The 12964-nt window shown below is 41.9% G+C and overlaps 1 protein-coding gene across 1 annotated transcript in view; it reads right to left on the reverse strand.

Moving 5' to 3' along the window:
- The window catches only part of LOC118116366 (AT-rich interactive domain-containing protein 1B), a 176153-nt gene that overhangs the window by 10330 nt on the left and 152859 nt on the right, over nucleotides 1–12964 (reverse strand). The window contains exons 10-14 of the mRNA XM_035168042.2: nucleotides 10893–11026; nucleotides 8248–8351; nucleotides 5990–6187; nucleotides 5174–5389; nucleotides 3567–3819 (exon numbers count right to left, since the gene is read on the reverse strand). Coding sequence (XP_035023933.2) covers nucleotides 3567–3819; nucleotides 5174–5389; nucleotides 5990–6187; nucleotides 8248–8351; nucleotides 10893–11026 — 905 coding nt within the window. The remainder of the gene's footprint in view (nucleotides 1–3566; nucleotides 3820–5173; nucleotides 5390–5989; nucleotides 6188–8247; nucleotides 8352–10892; nucleotides 11027–12964) is intronic.

Genomic DNA, 12964 nt, shown 5'->3' on the forward strand with positions numbered 1-12964 from the left:
TCGGAGAGGGTGGGGGTATGAAGACAGAGGGGAAGCGTGAACTTAAGTGCCCTCTGTTCCATATTTAGAAAAGAGGGAAAAAATGACAGAGGAGGCAATGAGGGTAAAAAAAAAAGTGCTTGTGGAAGAGGCATATGGCTGACGTTTGATGTGTGTGTGCGCACGAGAGCCTGTGTGTGTATGTCAGAGGGTGACATAATCCAGACGGGTGGTAGTGGTTAAGGGGAGGAGGGGGAGAGAGGAGGAGGAGGAGAAAAAAAAAAGTCAGTCAGCTGAACCAGGTTTGTGAATGAAAGGTGACGGCAAGGTCGAGATTGTTTACGTTCTACATTCCAGTTCTCATTAATCACTCCACACACCCCTCCACCACCACCACCACCACCACACACACACACACACATAGACACACACTCTCCCCACCAGCCCGCTGGACAAGCTCCCTCTGTGACATCATTGGCCTGTCAGTCTATATATAGGCTGGCACGGTGTCAGTGAGACAGTTTGGAGCAGGGAAGCACAGAGAGCACAAGACAGAGGGAATGGATGGGATTTTTTAGCTTGTGAACCTTTGGTATTGATCTCGCTTCATGAATGAATTAGCAGAGAAAGTTTTAGAATTGGATTGTGCAAGTATTGTTTGTATGTTGACTTCTGTGTTTAAGTTAAAAGTATCAGTAACTATTTAACAGGACAAAAAGTGCTAATCATTCAGGTTATTTATATTATCTTAAAAGTCTACTATTATAAATATGTTGGGATATAAATGTAATACACACATTTTAAGTATGTAGTTATTCGATTGAATACAATCACTTGAATGATATATATCACAAGAAATAAAGAAAATTTATTTAAATAATGAAACAAAAATTGTATCTATATTAGGAATACGTTATCTTTGTAAGCTTGGCCGTAATGATGAAGCAACATTGCAAACACAGAGTCTGTTGGATCAAGTCTATAGTTGGCGCAAGAAACACAAGCAGTCAGAAACATGCAAATTGTAAACAAGACATCAGTGGCTATATAATCTGAAGAATTGGAGGGAAAACCTTAAGTGAAAATGTATTAATGATTAGGGTTGAATAAAACATAATGACTATTTCCCTGGAGAGCCTCGGAAAGGAGGGATGACTTTAAAAAGCATAAGTGTTAATAAATGATCATTTAACTACATTTTTTCTAATTTCCTGATGTTCCTGCTCAGTAAATCACGTGGTGATATTTTGCGAGCAGCTAACTGAGCGAAGACAATGTTAAGAATAGTGAGCAAAATCTGAAAGTAAGACCCAAGTTGTAACAGGAATTTCCCTTCAAATACAGGTATATTTTGTATTTCTACTAACAAGTAGCCTTGTAGAGAAAACATGAATAAGTACTACAAAACCGAAGGGGTTCAACTGTCAGGAGGACCACCCACTCATACATACGCAGATGATACCAAAAATATAGAGAAAATATCACTATAATCAAGTGTTGCAGCATAAGCCGTCTACAGTTGAGTGCTGCATTTCCAAAAAGCAGCCCAAACATCACATGTATTAACCTTTCCATATTTCACAATGCAGACGCCGTCTCTAGCTGTGTGTAGCATGGTTCCATCAGCTGATGTGAGACTCTCAAACTGAGTAGTTTAGATCCCCTTGAGTAGATGAAAGGGGCCTGAATTATAATTTATGTGTGTTTATAAACAGCATACTGTGTGCTCGTGTGTTGCTCATGTTCACTGTATGTATGTGCATGTGTGTGTGAATGCAAATGAAGGCACATGCTCTTTCCCACCCACCAGGAAAAGCAATCTGCAGTGTCTCCGGCAGGTGAAGTGCTCAGATGTTCTATTTAAAAGCCAGGGTCATTTTTCTCATCTCCGCTGCAAATTAGAGACGTGACCTCACTGCTCCATATCGCTCCAACTCGTTCACTCTCCGCTCCCGGTGCTCACATCATAATTGTGCACCGAGACACAGAGTGTGAACAGGTAATATACAGAAACAAAAATAAAAGCACCCATTGTGTTGCGGTGCTGCGCCAGAAAAAAACAATATTACTTAACCTCTCAAGCACTGTAATCAAATAAAGGCAAGTCCCTGGTTTGAGGTGCAAGTGGTGATTGTATTGCAGCTCACCTTCATTAAACTAAGAATCATCTCATCAAAACAGTGTTAATGTTCATTAATCTCTAAGGGTTTTAAGTTGTGTTCATGTTATCACATGGCATCCCTGGGTGCTATTTTTAATAATGAATCTAATACTTAGCGGCTGAACAGTAAATTAAACTGTTCAAGGGAAAACAAAGAAGCACTAGTGGTATCCACCATGTACATGTTGAGGTTTATCAACAGTTGCCTCAAACTAAATCCAATTAGTTTGCATTGTATTGAGGGAAATCTCACAGATGGATGGACCGAAATCCTATTTATAGGTAAACAGGTAAGAAGAAGATTTCTGGTTCAGCTCCCATAATGTGTGGAGTTTGTATCTCCTCACCATGTCTGTTGTATGTATGTCACTTCGGCTTCCTCCCACAGTCCAAAGACATGCAGATTGACACCCTGTCCACACTAGCGCGGATATTTGGCAAAACAAACTTTTCCCTCTGAGTTTTGGGCCTAGTTTTGTAAAAATGGTCGTGTGGACAGATTTTTATTTTTTTTAAAACAGAGGGAAAATAACTGTTATCTGCAATTGTGTAGAAAGGGCCTGGGATTAGGTTAGTTGGAAACTTTAACTTGACTGTAGGTGAGAATGTGCGGCTGAATGGTTGCTTGTCTCTGTAAGTTGGTCCAGCTGGTCGATAAGACTGTAAAAACACTATATAAACACAGTCCACTTACTGTATTGTCTACTAAACAGTATCTAATCCTAATATAATGAAATGTTTGAAATATGTGTGAAATAAATATATACGATTCAGAACCAAATAAACATGACAAAAATAATGATAAAAATAATAATAAAAACCACCCTCCCTCACTTATATACACATATTTCTTTAAGACATCAGGAGAAAATCTGATCTGGGAACAGAGGTCTGTGGTTAGTGCTATCTCGAGTGTCACACAGGAGGTTCAGGGAGTTGACGCGGTGGATTTATGATGTGATTTCCTGTTAAATCTTTTTAGATGTTGTGGTAAGATAATATAACCCTTTTAGTTGGATTTTGGCAAGCTCGCACAGCAGCTCGCACAACATGGCTCAAGCTAATAACTCTACCTTCTGTTTCTTTGCTAAATCAACCTGAAAGCTGATTAGTTACAAATTGAACCGCAACAATTTGTTTAGGACAAATAAGTCTATTTGTTTATTCCACCTGCAAATATTTTCATAGTTTAATATTATTATTTAAATATTTGTGCCACTTCCCAGTCATCCAAGTTGCTACAGTTTTTGGACACAGCTGCGCAGCCTTTATTGTAGTGTTGTGGGAAGCCACATTGCCATGGATGCAGATTTCTTTGATGCTTCCTGACACCTGTATTTTGATCATCAGCACCTGTTGTTTGGCTGCTGACAGATGGGTAACTGGAGTCGTTGGAAAAACCCAGCGCTCTGATATCAGGCCTTACCAGGTGACGGTGGCTGGATCTTGACCTGCTTCCTGTTTTCCCCTCCAGCCATGCTGCTGCTGCCGCTGCCGCTGCCGCTGCCGCTGCCGCTGCTGCTGCTGCTGTCCGCCGGCGGCTCCTCTCCCCTCTCCATCTTACACTCGTAGGCGAACAGATACTGGATGTACTGCTTCTTGAGGGCGCTGGCGGAGCTGCTCGACGTGCCAACGTTCAGCGTGGTGGACAGCTCACGCCACTTCTTGTTCTTGTTTACCTGAGTGGTTGAGGGTTGGGAGAAAGACAAGACATGGAGATGTTAAATGACTGGCAGTGGGATTTTAGGGTAAGGTGATGTATCCAAGTAGAATCTGCCTCAAACTTGTCATTTTGGTTGGAGTATAGTTGAACACAGCCGGCTAAATTTAATCCAAACTAGAATAGCACTAAGTATAGTGCATACATCTGCCCAACAGTCCCCTCATGAAACCACATTTAAATTCAATAGATCCAGATTTTTATTTGGATCTGCGCCAAATTGCGCAAAATCATAGACATCATCCTCTGAACAAGCCCAATTTATTCTCTAAGAAATCAACTAAAATGCTGGAGAACGCCCTATTTCACAATGTTAAAGAAAGTTAAAACAAATTCCTTGATCCTCGATACGGGATGGAAAAATGTATGGGTTTTTTTCTGATTTGAACTGCATCATTCCACCAAGTTTTGTGGTAATCCATCTAGTAGTTTTGTCTTAATCCTGCTAAATAACAGACAAAACAACGGGACAAACACAGACGAAAAAACATAACCTGCTTGGTGGAGTTGATAATCAAGTCTATAGGGGGGCATTTAATAGTTTTATATTTCCTAAAGCCACAGAGCTGTAGGCCACTCATGAGTAATGCAAATTATTTTTGCATTGTCTAACAGCAAAAAGCAATAAACTATATATTAACATAGGTATGTGGACCACATGCTTTTAATACTGCAACAAATTCCAATTAGGAGAAATCCTAATTCGACAACCTCAAATAATACGACAGTTTGGAGGAGGTCAGGACTTGTTCCCTTACACAACATCGCTGCTCATACCTAACAGATGCTCTCATGGGTGAATGGCTGCAAATGCCTGCAGGTAGTTTCCATATTGTTGTGGAAGAGCGGAGGCTGTTATAGTCACAGATTAAAGCCTCCGGTTGTGGAATATGATGTGTAATCTTCTTGTGTCCACATACTTGAAGTCGTGTGCATTATGTTATCTCTTGTTTTCTCTTGGCTTCCTGTCAACTCTGCCAATTTAAGCACATAAAGCTTAACATGTTTTCTATGTGTTTTTTTTAATCACACAGGTTTTGACAGCCATGGAGTTTTGCTCAGAGCTTGTGTGTTGTGACATTTTCAGGAACACACTGTAGGTTCTCCGAGATATATTTCATGAATCTCATTCTCTCGAGCATCTCCTAACATTTAAAAGCTCGCCATATGCCATGCTGCCGGAGTGCATATGCTGTAGAATACTGAGTAGCAAATGCAAATGATTAGGGTGGAAGGACTTTATGTTCAGCTAAAAATACTTAAATTCATATCTGTTATCTCCATCATCTTTAAGCACGTCGCCTATACATTACCATGGCGAGGCCTCCTATCTCACGGACAGCCAAGTAGAGCTTCCACAGGTCCAGTGGCTTCTTGCCCACAGTGGGCAGCTGGGAGACGGCCGTGCCCCTCTCCTCCATGAAGGTCAGGTATCGTTCCACCCAGCCCCGCCTCTCTGGCTCCACACCCAGCTCAAAAAGGCGCGTGATTCGCTCCCCACTGAGGGAGGAGGCGTTAGGGTTGGCTTTCTAAGAAGGGACAGAGAGAGGAAATAAGTAAAGGAGAAAAACTTTGATTTAAGAATTCAACCTTTTATTTATAAAAGTGTTGTAATGTAAGCACAAGATGTAAAAATTACATAAGTTTACATGTGCTAATTAGATGCATTCACACACAGTGTATTCTATATATTCTAATATATATATAGTCTATTATACGGTTTATTTTTCTTTGCTGTATCCTATTGCTTCATCCTATATTTACACATTCTGATGTAGGCTGCTGTGGATTGAGTGACCAAGCAAAAATAAACACTTCTTTAGATCATTTTCCACAGTCTGTTTTTTATTATAAGTTAATTTACTGCACATTCATATCCTCACGGTTGAACTGGTGGACAAAGTTTCATCCCACATAGCAACGTCTGGCTTCAGCCCAGGTTTCTAAGGAGTTTTGTGGTCTAACAACCAGCTTTTGATCAAGTAATTACACAATAATACTCTAGTCGCACACAAATTAATCAAACTAAGCGGTTATTGTCCTTTGTTTGGTCTTTGTGTCTAAATATGAATGTAATTCCAGATCTTTTGTCACACATCCAACCAACAGTGTCAGTGTCTTGTTCTTACGGGGCTAGAAGGGGTCTTGAGTGGCCATGGTGGGCTGCTGATGCTGTCGCTGTCGTCCCCGTGGTAGGAGGACAAGCTGGCCGGGCTGGGGGAGAGAGGGGAGGGCACGGGCAAGGCGCCGCCTGGTGTCGCTGGCTGGGACACACACTGCTGGGAGCTGCTGCTGCTGCTGTTGTTGTTGCTGTAGCCGTCCTGTAGCTGGTGAAGAGAGAGAGAGAGAGAGAGAGAGAGAGAAGAAGAGAGCCAAGGACTTTAATTATCTTTGGACATTATTCTCTGTCCGGTTTCTTCATCCACTTCCTCAGTATCAGTTTGACACAATGTTGTGTTCAGTACTGAGACAGCAACAGCAGACAACCTCAAATAACTTGTGTGTGTGTATGGTCATAGGACTGTTTATGGAAAGTACATCAAGTCAATAAATTACTGTATTTAAGTAGATATTTGAGGAGGTTCCACTGTTGAGTATTTCCATTTTAAGATTTTGACATCTGCACAATTTTTTTTTCACCTTTTTAGAATATAATTTTATAAAACCACCTTACAAAAACATGGCTTTAAACACTTTTAATATCCTTGTATAAAGTCATAAACAACTCGTATAAACCTGCTTAGCCAAAATTCTGCTCACATCTTGAAGTGCGAGTGATAACACACTATTTTACTGACGAGCATCATTAAGCAATTTTACTATGTTTAAATGACAATTTGTAATTTTGGCCACGCTGGGTTTCACAATCAAAACAATAATAAAACCTAGTTTGATGACGAAGCAGCTTGGGATCATGGGAGTTGTTGTCGTCCCCACCATTGTCAATGAAAATCTACCTGACGTGACTTAGGCGCAAATCATGTTCACGGATGTGGTTGAGTATTGAAGTTGTATTCATGTAACGTTTAGTTTCATTTGCTATATTATGTTGTTTCATTTTATGCTGCAAGTAACTATGAGTTACAACAGAGACGGACAAAGCCCCTGGTAAAGTCGATATGACTCAATTCAAAGGTCGACCAACTGAGTGAAAATGTAGATTTCGCTGGGTTTTAACATTGTTGGGAACATTTTGAGTAATGTCAGATCATAAGTCAACAAAATATATATCATTATAATTAAGAATTGTTACATATTACAGCTTTAAGTTTCATTTTAACGTTGGAAATGCAAAGCAGTATTGCAACACATTCTGGTATTTCTACACTTATAGACCCAGTTAGATGCAAACAGTGTGTGTGTGTGAGAGTGAAAGAGACTGAGACAGCCTGACAAGAGCTTCTGGTCTGTGTACAGAATGCTCATGTCAGCAAAACCTTATCTTTCCCCTCCGTCTCTCTGTCTCTAACCCACTCCCCCCATCTCTCTCTCTCTCCGTCTCTCCCTCTCTCTTGGCAGACAGATCATCTCTTTTGGGAGCACTGGGGGACTTTCTGGCTGCTCTGACTGCCTTAAATAATTCAAAAGGCCCTACTACCCTAATCAGCAAAAGAAAAGACAGGGATTTGGAGTGAAACGATGTGTAGTGGATGTGATGGAGGTGTAAGCGCGCGTGTGTGTGTGTTCGTGTGCGTGCATTTGTGTGTCTATGTGGGAGAGAGGTTGTTAAACAAAAACAAGGGGAGGGAGTAAAAAAAGAGCAAAGAGCAGAGTTCTGTTGTTGCTGAGCTGAGCCAAGCCGAGCAGCAATTGTGGGGCAAAATGAGAAGTCAGCATTGTGAATTGAGACGTACGTGTGTGTGTGTGTGTGTGTGTGTGTGTGTGTGTGTGTGTGTGTGTGTGTGTGTGTGTGTGTGTGTGTGTGTGTGTGTATGTGTGTGGAGACACTGAGAAAGTAGTGTTTAAAAGAAGGATGGTGTGTGTTTGTGAGGAAGTAGAAAGGCCAGAGTGCAGATTTTTGTCTTTATGTTTATGTGCCTGTGTGTGTTTGTGTATGCACAGCATTTACGCGTTCCGTTTAAATGTGTGTATGTACATGTGTGTACTGCGGATGGCGAGCCCTCTCTTTCTCTCTTTTATTTTTTGCAACTTGGTGCTGCCAAGACATCAGCGAGTAGAGAGAGAGCTGGGGGCAAAAACAAAGAGATGAAAACATTAGGAATGGTAAATGTTAAACAAATCATTAAATATGGTGGGAAAACAACAGCGATCAGCCCACTGTGCTGAGGCAGCATATGCTGATTCGATCTGGTTTGCTTCATTAGGAGATTGAGGAGAAAAAAGAAAAGAAGAACACAAAGAGAGGGTAAGAGGGAGGAGGTCAAACCTTTGGTTTGGGAGGCTCGTTGACGGGGCCTGTGTCATCTTTCACGTCCACTTTGGGTTTCCCATCCGGGCTCATCATTCCGTCCCCTGACATCGCCAAGGCTCCTTCACCAAGAATGAGAAAACAGTTACAGGAGATGATTGTACTAAACTTTTCACAAATGCTAACAAGCACTTTTACTATTTGGCTGTAACAAAACTATCTCCTATAAACCAAATATTTTTTGTTAAAAACAAATTCACAATAGGTGTTCTTTCACCACAGTGGAACGCAGGGGCAAACTTTGCATGTTTTCACAGTATGGTTGATTCAACATGCTTTAACTCCTTTAAATGAGTGGTGCCTTCTTTGTGTGCAGTGAAGGCTACTGGATAATGGTTCGTATAATGTCATAGACAAAGTCAGACATTGTGAAATGTTTTAATGTCTTTCTGCAGCTGAATTATTACATTCTTTCTTTCGGTTCTTCTCAAGGCCCCTCTAGAGCCTGCAAAGGGAAGATTGTGAAAGGGACATATGAAAAGACTGCTGCTTCAGGAAAGCCATAGAAAGAGAACGAGATAAGACCCACACAAAAAAGCAAGCCAGTGCTCTCTTCTCGCTGGCTGCACATTCTCAGTTTGGGAGAAATCATACATGTTCGCACATATTCAAAAGTGGTGACAGAATGGGAAGGTTAGCATTCAAGAGACGCTGGCTGACAGGGAGACTTGTTTCTGTTTTCAAAGACATTTGTGCGCCTTCATGAGGTTTCTAATTCAAGAAGAGTTAAGATCGTTAAGACTAATTTTAATAGAGCCAGGCTGCATATTTCTCATCAACAGAAAGAAGGGGGTCCTTGGATACAAGGCTCTCCTCTTTATTCCTCCCTTGTGCTGCTGCACAGTGGGAAAACTAATGGCTTTTTACCCGTGCCCAGGGGCAAACCAGATGAGTTAGGAGGAACCTTGGTGCTCTAATTTCTTTGAAGTTTTCCAAATGTCACGCATTCTGATATTTGGTTTTAAATAAAAGGTGCCTTTCATTTTTGGAGCCACGGTGCTACTCCGAGTTGCATTTAGCAACAATGCAACAGGGTGAAGGGCTGAGAGAAGGAGCGATGCACCACATTAATCTTTGCTCACTGGAGCGCCAGCACTACAGACAAAGTAACAGCACAGAGAGAATAACTGGTATCAGAGAGAACTCTTCATTTCTTGGCCTTTCACTGACATCTGCCCCTTCTGCCCCCCTCTCTGTTTCTCTGTCTCTGAATGGAAATGATTCGGAGCTGCTTTTGCTATATATTCAATATACCATTATACTGTCTAAAATGAACCCGGAGGACCGTGATTGCTTATTCAACAGGTTCTTCTCAATTCAAATCGACATTCACAGCCTCTTTTTATACATAGCTGTTGAATGTGGCTGTAGGAGGCTGACAGCTTCTATCTATGGGGTCAAGTTAAACAGAAATAATTTAACCAACATTTCTCCATTGTCTGGTGTGTGCTTTCCAAATATTTGGGTGCTTCCAATTTTGACATTTCTTTTGCATTTGTCATGATTCTGTCCCAGTGTCTTATTTTTTTGGACCTTTTTGTGAACTTGTGATTATTTGTTTGGAATTGTGTTTCTGTCATGGATCTTTTTAAAAGAGTTTCTGTTGTATGGACCTTTTATGTCACAGACTAATAATCTTCTTGTGTCTTGGTAACCTCGAGAAACAGGTTTGTCATGTCAATATGCAGAATCTGTAGGTGAGGGACAAGATTTTAGGCCGGAAACCATCTTGTTGCTGCTTTTAGTTTGACCAAGTGGCGGAACACATGCAATGGCCAACGGCTTTCATTAATTTTAACACCTACAAAAAGTACCACTGTTTGTGTTTTGTGTGGAGAAATGTTCGACACTATAAAAGAAACTAGTCAGACTGTAAACAGTGTACGGGGAACGGAAGACGGGTTGTATGCGTTTACATGTTGCAATAATCTGAAAAATGTATTCCAATAGGGAAAATGCATGTGAACGTCATCTCAACTCGGAAGAACAACAACTTGGAAAGTCTGCAATTTTGAACAGACCGAAGTCGGAACAACGACTTCACAACTCAGGAAATTGGACCTTCCGAGGAGCATGTGAACACACAGTTAGTCTTCCCCTGGATATCCGCTGTTAACACTGGAAGCCCCAAAATATTGGCTGTGGACCCAGAGGCTAATTTGTCTTGACACAATAGCCATGATTGCACTTTGAGTTCTTTATTTCCTGTTTTACTTTGAAGTGTTTTTCCTTGTGGGTCTTTCTCACTTTACTTTCTGTCTTGATTCCCTTCCCTTATTAGTTTCACCTCCGTCTTGTTTACTCATGTGTTTAATCCCCATGTTTCCCCTTCCTATTGCCGGTACATCTTCCCCTGTCAGTGTTCCTGATGTGATCTTTATGAGTTTAGGATCAAGCCGTGTTTTTCTTCCCTTCAGCCTTTGTGTTTTTTGGATAAGACTATTTATTGGAACTTTCCTCGTGTCTAGTCTGCATTTGGGACCACAGCTGTTGTCAGCATCACAGATTTATATTGTATTACCTGTGCCCCATTTACATATATTAAAAGAAATATACCCTTGCACAATATCAGCCATGAAAGTGAATTGGCATGAGCTGAATACCTGAAGGCGGCATGTAGGCTGGACCTTGTGCGTTACCCATAGCTGAGCTGTTGTTGCTTGCTGGCTGGCTGTAGGGGACGGTGGTGGCCATAGTGCTTGCTTGGCTGATGCCGGGGCCTGGATAGCTGCCCTGCCTACCACACAGAGAGGAGAAAGATGGAAGTGGATATGGAAGAGATGATTTATGATTAGTTCCATAATGTGATGGCAGGCTGTGGAGACATAAGTGTGTAACGAGGAACACTGCAGAAGAACAGAAGTCACAAACTCGTACAGAGATGATATCTGGCAGTATGTACTCTGACATTACTGAATAAACCGTGTGGCGTGTGTATCTGAAAGTCACAATAAAAAGCAACATACAGCAAACAGCTCTTCCAAAAGATTGACGATTTCGTGCAGCATTAGAAAAAACAAAATAAATATTCTATCCTCCCTTCTTTTCTCTCCCCTTCCACAAATCTGCCCTTCCCTCCCCCCCTCCGCCTCCCTCTCCCACAAGTCATAATTTAACTAATTAAGGTGTGCTTTTGGAGAGGATCATGTTATTTGTTACCATGGTGACAGCAGAAATCAATCCCGCTCAATCTCTCTCCCTCAGCCTCCCCCCTCTCTCTCAGGCAGCTCATCACATGGTGATGCAAGTGACATCAGAGGGGCTTATCTGCAACCTGCTGAATGCTAGCCATTCGTGTGTGTGTGTGTGTGTGTGTGTGTGTGTGTGTGTGTGTGTGTGTGTGTGTGTGTGTGTGTGTGTGTGTGTGTGTGTGTGTGTGTGTGTGTGTGTGTGCGCGCGTTTGTGTGGGAGAGAGAGACGGTATGAGTGTGTGTGTGATTGAAGGCAGAGTCTATCGTTGCATGCCATGCAGGCCAAAGCCTGTGACATGGAGGCTGAAAGGGAACACCATGTTGGGAACAATTTGGTCTATCTCCTGCTGACTCAAGATTATTTCCTGGACAACCACATAAAAAAGAGGGGAGACAGATGGAGAGAAAAGACACAGAGATGAACAGAGGGAGAAAGAGAGGCCTAAAAGATCAAGAAAATAAGTGAAAGCAGGTGGAAGCCTGAGACAGCAGGATGAAAAGAGGAGAGGAGAGGAAATGAGGACGACAGCTGAGGACGACAGCTGAGGACGTCAAATAGGAGCAAGGGTGAATGTAAAGGAAGGAAAGGATGGAAAGAGAGCCGGAAGGAAGGAAGGATGGAGGAGTATCTGGCACAAATTGCAGCACAGTTTTATGTGGACGAAAACAAAAAATACTATGCGGATTTATGTCAGTCAATTCCCTCCTAACTGGCACCTTTCTCTCGTTCACACACTCAAAGACACAAATCATAATACCTCATGTTGGAACCGATACACATAGCCTAAGAGGAGGGATCGGCTTGGTAAACCTCCCCATAATCTCATCTCACAGATGTAATTAGTCATAGAGCACGGCTGATGATACATATGTAATCCCTCTATGGGGGCCGAGGTGCACAGGGGAGCTCCATGGCAAAGAAACAAGCTCGCACCAAATCCACACTTATCTGGCCCCATTTCCCTATAATGAGGGAAAGTATAGACTCCTTCATTTGCTGCCTACATGTTCCCTAAAAAGCTCGGAGTGAGTCAAGACACAGAAATAAATTTACCTTTTAATCGCTGCACCTTCTCTCGCGAGCGGAAATGTATTCTGCATGCAAACGCCACACAAAAAGACAGAAATGATAAGCCGGCAAGGAAAAATAAGTTTAGAGATGCCACATGCCTGTGGAGCTCATTTATCCATCCATAATGTAAAAACACCCCTCACCCACCTTGAGGAATATAAGCACAAGCTCTCGTGTGAATAGTGAAACATCCAAATCAACAACAACAACAACAGTGGTTGGAGGTTTTCGACTGTGGCACTCTCCCATTATGACTAATTCATGTCATAAAAAAGCCCATTAGAAAGCACTTGATGGAGGCACTGCACAGCGTTTAATCACACTTAATATATGCATGTGCCGCTATCGGGGGAAGAAAAAAAAAAACCCGGCACAGCACATTCATCTTGCTCTCAGGCACCTTTGTGCTGGG

The sequence above is a fragment of the Hippoglossus stenolepis genome, chromosome 10, assembly GCF_022539355.2.
Source record: "Hippoglossus stenolepis isolate QCI-W04-F060 chromosome 10, HSTE1.2, whole genome shotgun sequence".
NCBI classification, from domain to species: Eukaryota; Metazoa; Chordata; class Actinopteri; order Pleuronectiformes; family Pleuronectidae; genus Hippoglossus; species Hippoglossus stenolepis.